At 45.2% G+C, this 17,172-nt stretch overlaps 1 protein-coding gene across 19 annotated transcripts in view; it reads left to right on the top strand.

Annotated features, from left to right (window-relative positions):
• PKP4 (plakophilin 4) overlaps positions 1-14,534 on the top strand; it is a 258,767-nt gene extending 244,233 nt beyond the window's left edge. For 14 of the 19 annotated variants that reach the window (XM_070767595.1, XM_019972379.2, XM_070767592.1 and 11 more), the window contains 6 exons: positions 2,936-3,131; positions 7,171-7,255; positions 7,375-7,492; positions 9,930-10,058; positions 11,690-11,763; positions 13,524-14,534. In XM_070767595.1, the coding sequence (XP_070623696.1) occupies positions 2,936-3,131; positions 7,171-7,255; positions 7,375-7,492; positions 9,930-10,058; positions 11,690-11,763; positions 13,524-13,772 (851 nt within the window). In that variant the 3' untranslated portion in view covers positions 13,773-14,534. The remainder of the gene's footprint in view (positions 1-2,935; positions 3,132-7,170; positions 7,256-7,374; positions 7,493-9,929; positions 10,059-11,689; positions 11,764-13,523) is intronic. The other 5 variants (XM_070767610.1, XM_019972389.2, XM_070767608.1 and 2 more) reach the window with 3 other exon arrangements.
• Positions 14,535-17,172: the final 2,638 nt, after the last annotated feature.

The following is a 17,172-nucleotide window of genomic DNA, read 5'->3' as shown; positions in this document are numbered from 1 at the left end:
GTGTATTTGGTACCTTTGTGTCTGTCCTTCCTGACCACTCCATTTCAGCGAGAGGTAGGCTTATTAATTAAACATTGATCTGGAAGGTACGTGTTCAGAAAAGCTAGCAGTTTCAGTCATACATTACAGAGCTACTTGGTAGATTTGGCGTGACTGTTTCCCAAGAGAGATTCATTTCTTAAACCACAAAAAAAAAGGTTTGATTCTCACTTTTCTGATTTTTGAGACTTATATCTGCTAATTCACCAATACTACCATGTTCTAAATTTTACAAAGAAATCACATGAATGTTTTATAGCTTTTCCTTCTCAGATTTGTGTAAGTGCTCACACCAAAACAGAGCCAGTGCCCCAAGGCCTGACCCCAGGGCAGGGTCAGGATGAGGGAAAGGCAAATGAGGCATATAAGGTACAAAATTATAGGAGGCATTCACCCTTAAATGTAGCTAGCACTTGCATGAACTTGAGAATGAGCTCCTCTTCAAAGTTCTGCACTCTTGGCAGCTTACCTTGTTTGCCTCCTTGGGATGGCCACCATCCCAAGTAGAGTGTGGCATACAGAAAAGATCAGCGGGCCTCAGGTTAAACCCTGGATCCACTGCTCACTGGCTATGTAACCTGGGGTGTCCTGTATTGAGCCCACCAGGCTCCATTCCTTCATCTCAATTGAAAACCCTTCCTTGGTTTCCATCTCTGAAAGGAAGCTGCCCATGCCAGCTCTCCTCACAATGGATTTGCTGTGAAAATGCAAGTTCCACGCCAGACCCATAGCTGGTGACGGGTCAGGGGAGGAGGAGGAGAAATTAGACAAGACCTTATGTGGATTAGTGAATGTATGTTGAACTCATTAAAATGCCCATGAGAGATAGGGAGAGAGGAAAGGAATAGGGGCCAGAAGGTTTACCTTACAGAGTGACAGAATTCTCTATGGCCCCTCACACAGTGCCTGACAGCAATGCTGTTTTAAGTCATTGCCTGGATTATCCTGTTCTTAAAACACCATTCCTCCATGGAGCCAAACTGTACCTCACAGAGAGGAAAGGAGCTTCTTCCACAGCCTGTTCATACTCCAACTCATGCCTGATTCCAGTAGATGTGTTTATAGCTCTTGAAGTTTTCACATTTCCTTGAGAGAAATCCTCTAGTTCCCTAAAGAGAGATTTTTTAAGTTATTTCTGTTACATTTATATTATTTGAATGTATAGTTTGGGAGTTCTTACTGCTAAAAATTAAAGGGTTGGCCACAGATGCCTTGCAGCCTATCATTCCACACATGGAGGAGAGAGTGGGAGAGCAGAGGGTGCTGGCCAATTCCATAAGAGCCAAGACCTGTGGGGAGAAGCAGTGTGCATTCCGGGGCCTCGCCTTCTCTCAGTGCCTCCCTGTGTTTTTGAGAGTTCCTCACCCGCTTTTAAACTTCAGTGAGCATATTCTCCCTCCACTGATGAGCTTTATTTTACCCGCGTTATTTACTCAGGAGTCGCTTTTTCTTGTTTCCCCATGAAGATCCCTTCCTTCCTAGGCAGTCTGAGCGCCTCCCGGATCTGACTCTGATTTACCCAGCATTTCTGTTCCTAAGAACCACTCCCTTCACTCTCCTCACGTCCAGCACTAGCAGTGGACTCTGTCTCCAGAGATGTTTCTTCACAAGGAAACACAGTTTTGTGAGTTCACAAAAGTTCCTGCATATTCACCTGAGTCTGACCAAGCTAGCTGTCTGGGCCGCAAGCTCTGAGAGAACTGCTAGGGTCGCTCACAGATGGAGTGAGCGGCCTTCTCCCAGACGTCCAGAGTGCAGTTTCAAACTATGCCTTAGCAAAATGACAGATTACATGTTGCGGACCTGCTGGTCGTTCACAAATATTCACAATCACAAGTGCTAACTTATCATCTTTTCCTAAAACCCATATTTATCTTCTGGCTTAAGATGTCATCACTGTTTTTCCACTCTTGGTAACAGTATTCTCTATGAGTAAAGCTCAAGTCTTCCCTTGACATGCTGTAAATCATGGAGCTTGTATTCAGGTACTATCTTCTCCTGCTTACCACTGTATATAAATAGGTCTTCAATAAAAACCCCATTTAGCATCCACTCAATTATTAGCATGGGGGAAAAAACTAAGAAAATATTTACTTGTGCTTTAGTTAATTTCCAGTTTGTCAGTCAGTAAGTGAGATGGGAAAAGCTCGAGATAATTGCATTTTGGAAAAGAGTAAGGGAAATTGAGGGCCTGTAGGGAAATGCTTCAGGAGCGAGGGGGCTCCCCTGCCTTGTCCTGTTGGGAACTTTATTATTACATCACTCCTGAGACATACAGCATACTCATTCATACCAGAATTGTATTTGTGTCTTCTTTAAAAGAAACAAACACGTTGTTACTGATGTCAGATGCCAGACAGATAGAAACCCTCAACTTGATGAAAATATGTAACTACCTATTTCACATGTTGAGATCTAGAAAGATGTCATGAAAAGTATTTTTGGCAGCCTTATTTGACCAACTTAAAACCTATTCAAAAAAAAGTTTTTAAAAGCTTTAAGAGGAAGTTGTAATTGTGATACATAGGAATTGAATGGAGAACAATATTTACTATCATAATTCCTTTATTCTCACTGTTCATGAAAGTAGTGGAAACTAAAGCAGTGTGATTAGTACACCAGTTTTATACCCTGATTTACATTTTCTTTTAGCAATTTTCAGTAAAGTTTTATAAATCAAATCATTTCCCCAAGTGGCCTGGCTGTGATGTTAACCTGCCCCTTACAGTTAAAATGTTTGTCATTTCCTTTTTCACTGTGGATTTTTTTCTTTCCTGTTATTGTCTCTTTTGAGGTTTTATCTTAAAGAGACCATGCAATCACAATTTTTCAATAACAATAATAACAAAAACCAGGTCCCTTCCAGAATCGGAATGAGCTCTTTTGTCCTGGGCAGGGAAATACGCCATGCGAGACCTGGTCAACCGGCTCCCAGGTGGCGCCAGCCCCAGCGTGCTGTCGGATGAGACCGTGGCGGCCATCTGCTGCGCCCTGCACGAGGTCACCAGCAAGAATATGGAGAACGCCAAGGCCCTGGCTGATTCGGGAGGCATAGAGAAGCTGGTGAACATCACCAAGGGCAGAGGAGACAGGCAAGTCTGCTGCAAGGGGATGCCAGCCCCAGGCCCTCATTCTTGGGTTGGCCCTGTGACAAGTGCTTTGGTCAAGGATACATTTCCTGTTGGGAGGGATTTATTTCTGCACTTCTTACACGCCAGTAAGCTAAGCAGTTAAAACCTAGTTTGCTAGGAGAAGTATTTGTGGTCATGTGGCCCCTTTTCTGCTCTTTATTTTCTTGGAGCATCCCTTAGCCCTACTATTGTCCTGTCCCTAAAGCCGCATGTGGTCATTCTGCCTCCTGGAAGAATCAGACGTGTCATGGGGAGGAAAACCTAAAGACCCATCTCCCTCGGGCATTTGGCTCTGCTCCAGGCTCTATTCTGCAAGAACTGCTTCCTAAATCCTCAGTTCTGGGTTCATTTGCTCCCACAAAGTACTAAAATCACCACGTGCAGCAGAGCCTACATGTGGCCTCAGGATGAGCCCTGGGCTTGGATCATATGTCGCTTCTGGGTGACACCCAAGTGATGAAGCAGCAGAAGGATTGGTGGCAAAAATAGGTTTCTTGTCACAGAGCCATAGTGGTGACTATGAATTTGCCTTAATACCAGATCAGAGAATCCTTCAAGGAAGTGGGACGTGTAGGACACGCAGGATAGCACCTCCACTTCAGTTGTAAAATGCCCTGCCCCCCAGATCACCTCCCGTAGGGCAGTGGCTTCCCTGGTTTATCCACGGCCCCTCTGGCATCTACCGCACCAATAGCAGGCGCTTTGTGTTTTTATTCACTGCTGCATCCTCAGTGTCTAGAACAAAGCCTGGCCCCCAATTAGTGAACATTTATTAGTTGGCTGAGCATCAGTGCTAGAAGTCACATTGTATATACTTTTGAAATAATTTCTGTTGATAAAATATAAGAATAATGTAGCAAAGCATAGTCTCACTCCACAGAAACCACAGCTATCAACATTATCCGTATTTCCTTTTAGTCCTTTTTTTCTTATGTATGTATCTTTTTTATCTCATTAGTAATAAGTGCACACACACTCCTTTTTATTTCAAAGGAAATGAAACATTACAGAAAAAGCTAAGGTCCTGTTCCACTAACTCCCCTTCTCTCCCCTCTTCCATAAGAGTAAGCAAAATCACATTTCGTGCTCTTAAAATTTTGTGAGATAGCCTTTATTTGTGAAAGGCATAAGAGCAGACTACAGAAATGCTGAAAGAGTGCCAAAATCTTTGTATATTAAAAAAAAGAAAGTCTAATTTTTTTTCAAAACAAGAGATTCAGAAAGTCCTAGATCAAATCAAGTTTTCTTCTGAACATAAACTTACTTTCCTTTCAATTCACTCACCAAGCATCTGTCTCCTGCCTGCCTGCCATGTGCTACAGCGGTGTGCAGGTCACACCTACCCACAGGCAGCTTACGTTCCCTGGGCAGAGCAGATGAGGTTCCAGCGGAGTGAGCAGCGCACTTAGCCTGTGGATGGTACTGAGTGTGTGGCAAGTAATAAAATCAGGGATAGTTATAGGGCTCGCCAGGGTGAGGAGGCGGTGTTACAATTTTAGACAGTCGGGAAGACCTCGAGGAGATGGTGCTTCTTGAGCACAGACCTGGAGGAGGGAGGGAAGAGCATCTGGGGGCAAAGGGAACAAGTGGAAGTGCCGAGAGATGGAAGAGCACCCGTGTGTGTGATGAAGGGCGGGAAGCCAGAGGGGCTACAACGGAGCAAGTCAGCAGGGAAGAGGGGGAGGGACAGTAACCAGAAGTACAGGAGCCTGTGGGTCAGTGTCAGAGGACTCTTGACTTTACTCGGAGCAAAACTGGGAGCTATTGGAGAGTGTACAGCAGAGGAGAGACATGATCCGATGTCCCTGAAAGTAATCAGAGTAACTCCACAAACTCTTCTCCCCTGACTCCTAATGAGACTAACGGTGACAGGACTTGAGGTGGAGAAGAAGTGGTTGATCCTGACATGTTGGAAAGTAGAATCAGTGAAGGATTTACTGAAGGATTAGATGAGCAGCAGGAAAGAAGGAAAGTGTCAAGGATGACTCTGAGGTCTTTGACCGAAGAGACCATGGGATGGAATTGCCACTTACCGACATGGGGTGGCTGGCAGGAGCAGCAGGTCTTCAGGGAGGACCAGAGTTTGGGATGTGATACACTTGAGATGGCTATTAGATGTCCACGTGAAGGTCTGGTCAGGAGTGGAATGTACTCGAGTCAAGTTCAAGATGGAGTCCAGGCCGCGGATCAATTTGAGAGTCATAGGATGTGGATGGCGTATTTAAAGAAGAGAAATGGGATGAGATCAACAAGAGATGTAGATAGAAAAGAGAAGAGGCCTGAGGGCTCTGGTGTCCCTCATGGTTTGAGGTCAAGGAGATAAGAGGAGCCGGCAGTGAGCCCGAGAAAGGGCAGCCAGACCATTCAGAAGAGACCCAGCCACACCTGGTGCCTTGCAAGCCACATGCAGAAAGCGTTTTGAAGGTGAGCGCATATCACATGTGCTGCTCAGCCAGGTAGGACTAGGATTGAGATGTGCCCAGTTGAACAATATTGAGGAGAAGATGGGATGAGAGAAATTAGAGATGAGACTACGTAATTGCATCCGGAATGGTGCTGCAAAGGGAGGGCAGAGAAACTTCTTGCTTTCTCAGGAGTCAGGTTTCTGCCCAGAGAACCTGTCTAAAGATTTGTGGTCTAGCTGTTGGTGTCCCGGTGTGCACCTAGCACGCCCCTGCTGTCAGGTTTGTGGAGTAGTCCTTGGAGCCAGGTCTGAGGTCTGCCTTTCCCGACCTGATCCCAGCTGCCCAGCATTCAAAGATGGAAAACAATAGCAGCAGCAACAGCAGTGTGAGACCCCGGCTGAGAGTGGGTGGCTGTGAGCTGTGGACACCTTGCAGGACCATCCCAGGCGTCTGAAATTTCCTGTGCATTCTCTTCTTTAGGGTATTCCTTGCTCTGTTGTCTGTTTTGGAAATTTTAAATTTAAAAAGTCTTAGAGTGGTTGGGTCTGACCCAGATTTTCCCTTGACTCACCTCTGGGAACTGAGATTGTGAGGCTCCTCCACTTGCCTACGTGCCACCCCCCTGCTGAAGCCTCAGAATCATCACCGCCCAGATTCTGCTGTGATGGACTGGGTGGAGGAGGTGCCACCAGCCTGCTCTCCTCTCTTCTTCCCCCATGTCCTGAGGGTTTATTTGGGAAGATAAGGAATGGAAGAGGACAGCAGATCAAATCTTCAATATCAAAATGAAGTCTGAGGACAGAGGTGTTCAGTTCTCTTCAGGGCCCCTGAACCACCCTCACGAGGTGCTCTGAAGGCCTTTGCTGAGGCAGGAGGCCACATTCCCACTTCTCTTCATGGTGAGGCCGCTGACTGAGAGGACCAGCTCCTGAGCTGAACTGCCTGGACTTGAGGTCAGCGGCGCTCGAATACAGCACCGACATTCAACAGTCTTCAGAGAGGGGAGGCAGTAACTGACCTTATTTTCCAAAGCAAATATGAGAGCACACAGACACACGTGTTTACAAAGAGGTATACACGATAGGAAATACAAGGTATACATGGAGAAGGAAATGGCAACCCACTCCAGTGTTCTTGCCTGGAGAATCCCAGGGGCAGGGAAGTCTGATGGACTGCCGTCTCTGGGGTCGCACAGAGTCGGACACGACTGAAGCAACTTAGCAGCATACATGATAGGAAAGTTATAAGAAGGCCCCATAATGGTTCAGCGGGTATTTCAGCCAACTTGGCAGGGCCCTCAGACCCTTGGGATGTGTGGTCACGGTCAGCAGTCATGGGCTCATTCCAACCACAGCTTGTGACCACACAGCCGAATGCCTGGGAGCCTGTATTTGGTCCCTGCCACATCTGGCCAGCCCTGAGCTTGACAGACTCCCAGGGGCTCCTCACACCTTGGTGGTTGCTAGCAGCAGCCTCCTCCCCGCCCTGGTCCTTGGAGAGGTGGCCTCATGGCCACCGCTTTGCTGCCAAAGTCTCTCAAGTGGAGCCTGGGGTGGTGCTGCCCACGTTCATTAACACGCCCGCTCTTTCCCTAGATCATCTCTGAAAGTGGTGAAGGCAGCAGCCCAGGTCTTGAATACATTATGGCAATATCGGGACCTCCGGAGCATTTATAAAAAGGTAACTTACGAGAATAGCTCTAATATAATTAGCATTCATCAGAGCACACAGTCGTAATCATTATCATGAAATGTCATTTTTCATTTTGAGAGGTTTCCTTTTCTCTTTTAACTCCACAGGATGGGTGGAATCAGAACCATTTTATTACACCTGTGTCAACGTTAGAGCGAGACCGGTTCAAATCGCATCCTTCCTTGTCTACCACCAACCAACAGATGTCACCCGTCATTCAGTCAGGTCAGTGGGTAAACGCCCCTCCTAGGTGAGAGCGTGTGACAGAATGTCATTTCCTGTCCAGAGGAGACTGAGCATGCACACTAATTGATTAAGCCTGTCACTTCCAAACACTGAGGGAAGGAGAGTTTGCTCTTCAAACTGAAAGCCTTCTTCAGGAATTACATGTTATTGTAAACAGCAGGCCCACTCTCCTCCTTCCGTTTGAAAGGTTTATGCAAGTTTACACCAACTAGGGTACAAAAGTGGCCCAGCCTCCTCCATAGCATCTGTTACCCCAAGCTTCTGCTTCACTAGGTTTGCCAAGGGGCCTGGGAACCTGCACTTCATAAGCCGACCTGGTGACGCGGATATAGGAGAGTGGAGGAACACACTTTGAGAACCACTAGCTTGTGCCTGAAAATGGTTGCCCTTGTCTGCCTGCTGGCCATAAGTCTGAAATCTCTTCCAAAGTGATTTTTTTAGTTTTCTTGATGAAAACTATTAGAGTCCTTTAGACCCTGGGAGAGCCATGATCTCCCCCTGCATCTTACTTCTCACCAGTTAAACCTCTGTTTGCTGGCTGCACCCAGACCCCAGCATTCAGAACTCATGGGCAGGCCTTGTAGGTGGCTTTACAGGGATTCCCTATGATTTGTAAGTTGGGAGTCTTGGCAACCATGCTACCTACTTATTAGTGGTGTTTAATTTGGTAGAAAGAATGTTTTGAGACTCAACATAATTTTTTTTTTAACATGTAAGAACAGAATATTACCACCAAGTTGATTCAGCCCTGTAAATTTAATTCTTAGCTAAATGAAACAGGAAAAGTAATAAACATCTTTTATTTGGCTTTAAATCTCTCCTTCTGACATATAAATATTATCTGTTGTATTCAATTGTGTTTCTGCTGGCAGTCTTATTTCTCTTGTGGACAAATGTGGCCAAAAAGACTAATATACAACTGGGGGTTCTTGTCGCGTAATTAGATGTCTTCACTTATACCAGGAATTTTTAAAAATTATCTCCACCTACTGCGTGATATATATTTATATCTTAGTTTTTAAATTATGAGTTGTTTTCCTTCAAAAAGACCTCTGCTTGGGTTTTGACACATTCTTGCCGGGCTCCCAGATATAGCCTGAGGCCATCCTGCTTTATGGAAATGCTCAGGATTCTTTAGGGAACTTGGAAAGAGTGGTGCCAGGGCCAGTGGGAGAGCGGGCTGCTTAACGAAAGGCATGTGTACAGGCAAAAGAGTAATTTCAGACAAATTAGAACATAGTAAGCAACGAACTCGTTTTGAGGACTCAGATACCCACACTGGACAGTGCTGACGAGCCCCATCCAAGTTCCGAGGTCCCTCTCTGGTTTCCATTTGAAGGTAGGATATAATTCACACTTGTTTCTCGAGTTATTCTGAGGGCTGATCATCCGTCCCTCGGGATTAGTGTGATATCTGTTTATGGGCACATCTCATGTCTTGCTGACATTGATAATAGTGGGAGGCAGGTGAGGATGTCTACCTACCTTCTAGAAAGTAGGATGAGAAGCACATAGACATGGCCCATGCTCAGAATATTTTCTAGGGAAGATATTTTGCCATCAGTCTTCTTCTGAAAGCATCAATGCGTGCAAAACCACCAGTGGCGGGTCTGGGGGCTGCTGCTCTCTTGTGGATCCAGTGAATAAGTGACCATTCTTAATTGTAAGACACTTCAGTACAAGCAAGATGATTCCTTAATGAGAAAAAGAAGATGTGAAGTGTTTTCCTTCAGTGCAAAAATGTCCCACAGGATACCCAAGGGTAGATATGTTGTTATGAAACGTTTGGCTCCAGCTGGATAAAAAAGCTGGACCTTTGTGAAGCTGGGCTTCTCAGCATCCTGAGCTTCTTGATGAGCAGGGCTTACTGAGCTTAAAATTTTCCTGACAGCTGATCACCATAAAAGGAATTATAAATTTCATGGGCTGGGCACTCTTATTCAAACACATTTAGAGATGCAGATATTTTTGGAAATCATCAGAAATCAAAACATGCCATAAAACATCTATTTACTGAAGAGCTATACATTAAGGATAATAGATGGGTGTGTCACAAGCGACTGAACTGAGATCATAAAACAGCAAACGCAACTTTTGCATTAGTCTCAAAGGCCTAAGCAGGTCATTGAGACCCACCATCTCAATGGGGAAACTGCACAACCCCTGTACCACGCTGGGCTCCCAGCGATCTCCGGGGTTGACAGCACTGATCATCACAGTGGCCAGTCTGCAGGCCACCATCCAGGGACCTGGAGTTGGCTGCCCTCCAGTTCTCAGCACCTCTAAGAGCTGACTTTAGTGCTGGCCGCGTCTAATTATTGACCTTTGTTCTTCCAGAAAGGACTTCCTAGAGACACTGACAGTCTGATCTCTCTTTCTTCTCCTCTCTCCCTCCTCCTCTCACCTGTCCCTTCAGTCGGCAGCACCTCGTCCTCACCAGCACTGTTAGGAGTCAGAGACCCTCGCTCTGAATACGATAGGACCCAGCCACCTATGCAGTATTACAGTAGCCAAGGGGATGCCACACACAGAGGCCTGTACCCTGGTAAGATGCCAGTCGGGTGTGTGATAGAGTATCTCGAAAAGCCGCGTGTCCCCAGGCGCTTGAACGGCAGCCTGGGAGGTAACCTCTGCCTGCCTTGAGATGGTCCCCCAGCAGCAAACCATGCTCCACTGTCTCCATCTCCTTCCTGCTTCGGGGGCTGTTGCCTTTCCCACTTGTTTTAAGTAAAACAAGCAGAGGCAGTGGTCTGCTGACCGCAAATAAAAAGAGCACTGTATCCGAGTGAGAACGCATTTCCGGCTCCCGTGCAGCGCAGGCCCTGTGTCCTGCCCCCTCCCCACTCCCCTGTGTGTTCCAGAAACCTGTGCTCTGTGACAGTCGGCAGGGCCGATCTCCTGGACCGACTCATACATTCAAACCTGCGGATGGGGGTCAATTCCATTTGCATTTTCGTGGAAAAGTTTGAATGAATAACAAAATATATAATGTGATTCTCCTCAGAGTGATTATTTATTTTTTAAGAATAACAAAAGTGATGTTGCACAGTATTATTTTTGTGTCCTATTCAGAAAGCCGTGCATATAATTTATTTAAAGAATGCCAACCTGAAGGGTTACCATGACTTCATATTATCTCCATTCTCAGCTATCTTGCAAATTGAAACTCCTCTGGAGGTTTCAAAAAGGAGGGGGACGCTCCTTTCTCAAAAAAAACTATTTATTAAAAAGAAATAAAAGCTGGTGGCAATTTAACAACTGCTGGGGGAGCAGTCTCAGTTGTGCTGTTGTCTTTAAAATTGTGATTCCACAGGACTATTTACTAATCGACTGTTGTTACTATGGCAATTAATAGCTCAGAAAATTGCAGATGCTACATTTCAAACACCACGCTCTTTGCAGAGGAAATGCACATACCAACTGAAGTGCATTGTTGCTTCAGGTTTGCAGCAGCCTGCTTTATTTTAAAGATCGCCTCCTTAGCATGCGCGCCCTTCTGTATCTTCTTTGCTTGCTTCAATAAACTAATTTGCCTCAAATATGTTTCATTTTCCTCATTAAAATAAAAATCTTTGCTAGCCTTAACAATACTAGAAGGGTAACCAGTGACATCATCAGAGTCTGCTGTGGCCTCTTGAAGACAGCTATCTGGTTACCAGGTTCTTTTTAAGACATACTCAAATATGGCAGACACAAGACTGTGCCTTCAGGTGGCCGGCCTTTTAGAACACAGGCTGTGCCTGCTCCTTGCAGGACCTGGGATTTTGAATCAAGGCTGTTCTGAGAGCATGGAGCTTGTTCCGCTTTGTTTCCCCTCCCCCATCTGAGGGTGGGGGCAAAGCTCAAGAGCCCTGGAAAAGCCATGTTCCCGGGCTCCGGGAGCATGTCTGCTGTTCAGAAAGCCAGCCAGCGGACATCTACACAGGTGGGAAGAGCTCCCCATAGTGACCAGAGTTTGAGAAGGAATCCTTTTTGGATCTGTGCATTGGCATTGCTCTTTGGTGAGACACGCAGGCTTGATCCGGGGCACCCAGGCTGCTAACCGTCTGGGGCTATGCCATGCCGGGAAGGCAGGGCCTGTCGGGCACACCACCAGCCCTAGCCCTGGGAGTCCATATGACCTAATGGACCGGATAATGAGCACTAGTTTTAATTTCATAAAATATTTTCTTACAGGCTCCAGCAAACCTTCACCAATTTACATCAGTTCCTATTCCTCACCAGCAAGAGAACAAAATAGACGGCTACAGGTGAATTTGCAATACCATTTTTACAGAAGGCCGATTAGCAGGGATCAACACAGTAAGGGGTCCGCGCCGGTTGACTTACCTGAGCTGGGCCCACACGGCGGGGCCGGGGAGCTGTCCCAGGGGATCTCTGTTCCTTGGAAGCTCATCCGTGGTTTAAGCAAATCACTTCTCCAGTAGCCTCTTGTCCTCGCATATCTGAATTGGTAACCCCATGCCACTGATGGCAACCAGCTGAGAAGTCTTTAACTCCTGTTCTTTACCCAACAGTTTCCTCTTCCCACTTTTTTTTTTTTTTTTAGGTCTCTAAAATCTCTTCTGTTCTCTGGGTGGGGAAAGATCAGTAAGCACACTTCATCCTCTCACCTCATTGTTCTCTTTTTTGTACCTCCGTCTCTTTCTCCATCTTCATGGCTCCCTCCGATTCAGGCCTCCATGGTTTGAAGACACTTGAGTCTTAGGCTCAGAGGTCACAATGGACTCAGCCCTACAGGGGTAGACCCCAGTCCCCAGCAGAAAGGGGACTAGTGACTGTAACATTTAATCTCTGCTTTCATGGGGGCCTAAAATTCATTTTGGTCCTGTCTGATGCCATGTCCACATGGGTCATCTGATCTCTCCTCTTACCTTCCATTAACACAGCAGTTGGGGGGTTCCCAAACAAGCCTGTAACCTGCCCTGCAGATAAGGATGCTCTCAGACCTCCTTCCATATCTTTTCCCTGTAGATGGAAGAAGAACCTCTCAAGTTACTCATAATCTCTGCTATAGTTTTTTCGTCAGGAGAAATATCCTCAGAATCATCACTCTAAGTTAAAAAGCAAATTTAGCTCTGAAATCCTTATAATATTAGAATGCCTTTAGTTCCAGAATATGGTGTTGATCCCTATGTGGTAAATTTGTAACATCTTGCTACAGGCAGGGCAGGGGTAGAATTTGGGCATAATCAGAAGGAAAGACAGACATTAGGACCATTACAGTTTTTCTCCAAACATGTGAAGAAATCAATGTGAAGTCAGAGATAGACAGCACAAAAGGAAATGAGGTCAGGCTGTGGGTGCCCACCTGTGTTTCACTTTGCTTCCTTACAGATGAAGTTAGTATCAGCCCTGGCTTGGGGGAAGTCTGTTCCTTTTGAATTGTATTTGCTCACATATCTCTTCTAATTTTACTGCTCTCCTGCCTGGAGATTGTTTATTCGTTTAAAAGCACAGCAGGGTTTCCAAGGTGTGATTTGTTCACCGGACTACATATTTCTTTTAAAACTGAGGGATGGACTCAATCTTCATCTCTGAGATAAATGTTTTCAAAGATGGTTCTGCAATTATACAGCAATCCGGAGCCCCAAAATCCAACCTTTAACTGGGTTCTTGATGTGCTAATTGTACCCCCGTGTCAAAGCAAAAATAAAGGCCATCTTTCAACAGGCATGCCCAAATCACAGGCTCTTCCAGAGCAGAGCACAGAACTTGGCCTCTAGGGAGGAGGGAGGTAGCAGGGGCTCTGTGGGGTTCTCCCAAGTCGCTGACTTCTAGAAGTCATAGGACAGGACTTGAGCCAACTGCCAGCTCACCTGTAAACAGTTTAAAATCCTTCCAGTCCACTAGTGAACATACAGTGTGCACCAGAAAAACGTTCAACGATAAATTCACAAACACTGAATATTGCTTTAAAAATATAAAGCAGGAAGCCCACATTAATTTTCCCTAAACATGTACTTCCAAAAATTGCCTTCATTTATTTGCTTTCTCATTTTGCCAACAGCATCAACAGCTGTATTATAGTCAAGATGACTCCAACAGAAAGAACTTTGATGCATACAGATTGTATTTGCAGTCTCCTCATAGCTATGAAGATCCTTATTTTGATGACCGAGTTCACTTTCCAGCTTCTACTGATTATTCAACACAGTATGGACTGAAATCAACCACGAATTACGTGGACTTTTATTCCACTAAACGACCTTCTTACAGAGCAGAACAGTACCCAGGGTCCCCAGACTCATGGGTGTAGCATCCTGATGCTTGGGAGAGGAACTCTTTCTTTCTAACTCTGTTTGGATTGAGATGAGAAGTCCGTCTTGCTGATTTGCTGATGAAATGTGAAAGTGACATGGAAGGAATGAGTGAAGAGCATATTCTTTTTTTCTTTTTTGAGGAATTTTCAGGGAAGTGAGGCAACATTCGGGAGAAAGGACTTTCTAAGCTATATTTAGGTGTTAGATCTAATTACTTGTAGATTCTATAGTCTGGTGAAGGTGTGGGCGATGTGATGAGAGGTTTAAGAAATGGGTGAAATGAGATGGGGGATGTGTAGGTCAAATCAAATTAAAAATGATTTTTTTAATGTGAATAAGTTATGTTCTGATAGTTTGTACAGAAAAAAAATAAATAAAATGGATGCCCTTCGTGTTTTATTGCTATTACTAACTGTCAAGATTGTATGCTATTATGTCTTGTAAATTTCTTTTGTTGATGTAAATATGGAAATGCCACATTGGTTAAGTGCCATCACTTGTAACGCAGTGTGTCATCTGAAAAGAGATTTGAAGTAACTGACAGCTTAAAAAACAAATGGGAAACCCAAGGAATTGTTAGCAGTTAAAAACAAACTACAACATCCTTTGTTTCCAAAATGAATAGTGTACCTGTGAAGCACAAAGTCCAGTCTGGCATAGCAGCACCATGCCCATCCCCTGCCTCTTTCATAGGACCCTTCACTGCCATTTTCTATGCACATGAAAGAAAATAAATGTGGAAATTTCATCCTTGAAAATTTGTTCCCTGTTCTTTTTCTTTGTTTTTTTTTTTCTGTGTATGACACAGAAAAGTAAATTAATAAATGTGAATCTCATTGCATATAGGAAACGGCTTAAATATATCCATCTATTTTGGACTTTTCCTAGTTCCATACAGTTAATATACTTTGCGGAATGGACTGTTCCACAGAATGACGCTGTGAACTTTCCTCCTCTTTATCTATCTTAGTGTTTTTATTTCTTGTGATCTGTTTTTAATCTAATGCCCATTACCATTTTATCATGTTTTTTTCCAGACTGCTGTATATTTAACACCATTTTTCACCAAAGAGAAATTACATCTGGCAGCCTGGCCCTAACTAAATTGGCAGACTCCTTTTGGCGTCATTTTAAGAACTCCATAACTGCGTAAGAACAGTGGTTGGGCACTTATTGGTTGGCAGCAATGTAATAAGCTGAAACAAATTCTAAATAATTATTTTGCTGAGTAATCCCTTGAGACAAAATAATTCCTGGCTTAGAAATAGGGTAGGGAAGCCCCACCATGCATGGCAGGCAGGGGTCCTCATAATACCAAGCTGCATCCCTTCCTAGCCTTTCTCCATCCCTGAAGACCCAAAGTCTGAGAACTTCCCAAGTCTTGTGGTTTCCACCCTGGGTCTTACATGGAAAACAACCCATACAGCAAGTCAAACCCAGTGGAGTTCACTCAGCTCAGTATATCCTGCAAATGTGATTATAAAAGAAAAAAACCTAGTCTGGCCTGTGTGTTTAAATTTGTGAGTATAAGTAGAGAGTTCCAAGAGGAAAGTGCTTTCTCTCTCTTGCTGAAGGGACTACAGCTCAAGAATTAGGCTCCAAAGTGAAATGGAAATACAGAAATAAGCAAAAAGCTTCCTCACGTCCAGCTCCCCAGGTGGCGGCAGTGGTAAAGAACCCAACCTGCCAATGCAGGAGACGTAAAAGACATGGGTGTGATCCCTGGGTCAGGAAGTTCCCCTGGAGAAGGAAATGGGACCCGTCTCCAGTGTTCTTGCCTGGAAAAATCCATGGACAGAGGAAGCTGGTGGGCTAGTCCATGGGGTTGCAAAGAGTCGGACACGACTGAGCACAAGCATCTCATCTTCCTCACGTCCACCAATGGCGAACCTTTCCGAAGTGCAGGCTTTCTGAAATGACACCTGAGCCAGTTCCCACAGTCAGACTGCCCAGCTGCTCCCAGCCTCACGTGCCCTGGAAACCACCCTCTTTCGATGGCAGAGGCTGCCGGATTTCCTCCAGGGAGCTGGCCTCAGGACTTTGGAGATGTGTCTGTGTGAGTTTTGAATCACTGTCTTCGCTGAACCTGCTTTCCATGCATCTGGCTTAAAGGCCCTCCCCCATGGAGTCAGGAGTAAAGGACTCTGCAGCTGGCCTGAGCTCACTTGACAGTGACTGCTGCTTCTAGTAACCTCATCATCCTTTGGGATAGCTTGGTGAACCAGGACCCCCATCTGACAGGCAGCATTTCAAAAACTGATCCAAATTTAGGTTGCAAAGAATTCACTTGGGTCTCAGCCAGACCTTGTAATGGCGCCAGAAAGAAGCCTGTGGGTGAGAACTGGGCAGAAGATCAGGTGCCCTCTCTGGCTCCTCCCTGATAACAGAGGGAAAAAGAATCTGCACATGGAGCCTGAAAGACAAAACCGCATCGTGGTTCAAAGAGCTGAGCCCTACCTCCACCCCGCTCTTCAAGGTATGGAAATAGAAAAGCTCTGCTGAAACTAACTTGACTTTCAGTTACTGCCTCCAAAATGTTAGGCAGAACTCAGACGTCCTGAAGAGAGCTGTGCTTCCACTCAGCCATGGTCAGCATACGGCCCTGCTCCCAAGTCCTGGAGAATTGGAGCTGAACTGAGCCAGTGTTGGTGAGCTAGACCCATGCATCTCCACCCTGACCACACATCAGAGGGCCCCCCCCAACACTGACCAGTGACAACCCCAGGAGGTGGGGTTCAGGCATCTCTTCTTGAGAAGCTCCCTGGCTGATGGCAGTGTGTGGTCAAGCCACTTGACCTGCACACCATTCCCCTCGCCAGTTTCCTGCCCTGGAACCTAAAAAGGTAGCAGTTGGAGTTAGGGTTGGGGAGAGCTTGCCTGGAAGATAGTGATAAAGATTTGGAGTGTTAAAATTGAAATTTTTCTTTTTTTTAATTATGAAATTATGGTAACACATTTACAGGGGACTTGGAAAATATAGAACAAAGTTACGTATATTTCCACTATGAAAGTGAAAGTGCTAGTCCCTCAGACGTGTCCGACTCTTTGCAACCTCATGGACTGTAGCCCTCCAGGCTCCTCTGTCCATGGAATTCTCCAGGCATGAATACTGGAGTGCCATTTCCTTCTCCAGGGGATCTTCCCAACCCAGGGATCGAACCTGGGTGTCCCATATTGCAGGCAGATTCTTTATCATCTGAGCCACAGAGAAGCCATATTATAATTATTTTTTAAGCAGCTAAGATTTTTAGTTGGAGTTTCAATATCAAATTCTCAAATATTAATAGAATGAATATACAGAAAAATAGAAGGATATAGTAAACCTGAAAACCACTGTGAACCAATTCAACATAATTAAGGTTTATATAATTTTCACACAAGAGTAGGATACAAATA

The sequence above is a fragment of the Bos indicus genome, chromosome 2 (genome assembly GCF_029378745.1).
Source record: "Bos indicus isolate NIAB-ARS_2022 breed Sahiwal x Tharparkar chromosome 2, NIAB-ARS_B.indTharparkar_mat_pri_1.0, whole genome shotgun sequence".
Taxonomy (NCBI): domain Eukaryota; kingdom Metazoa; phylum Chordata; class Mammalia; order Artiodactyla; family Bovidae; genus Bos; species Bos indicus.
The sequence above is the reverse complement of the archived record's forward strand: the minus strand, read 5'-3'. Positions and strand labels throughout refer to the sequence as shown.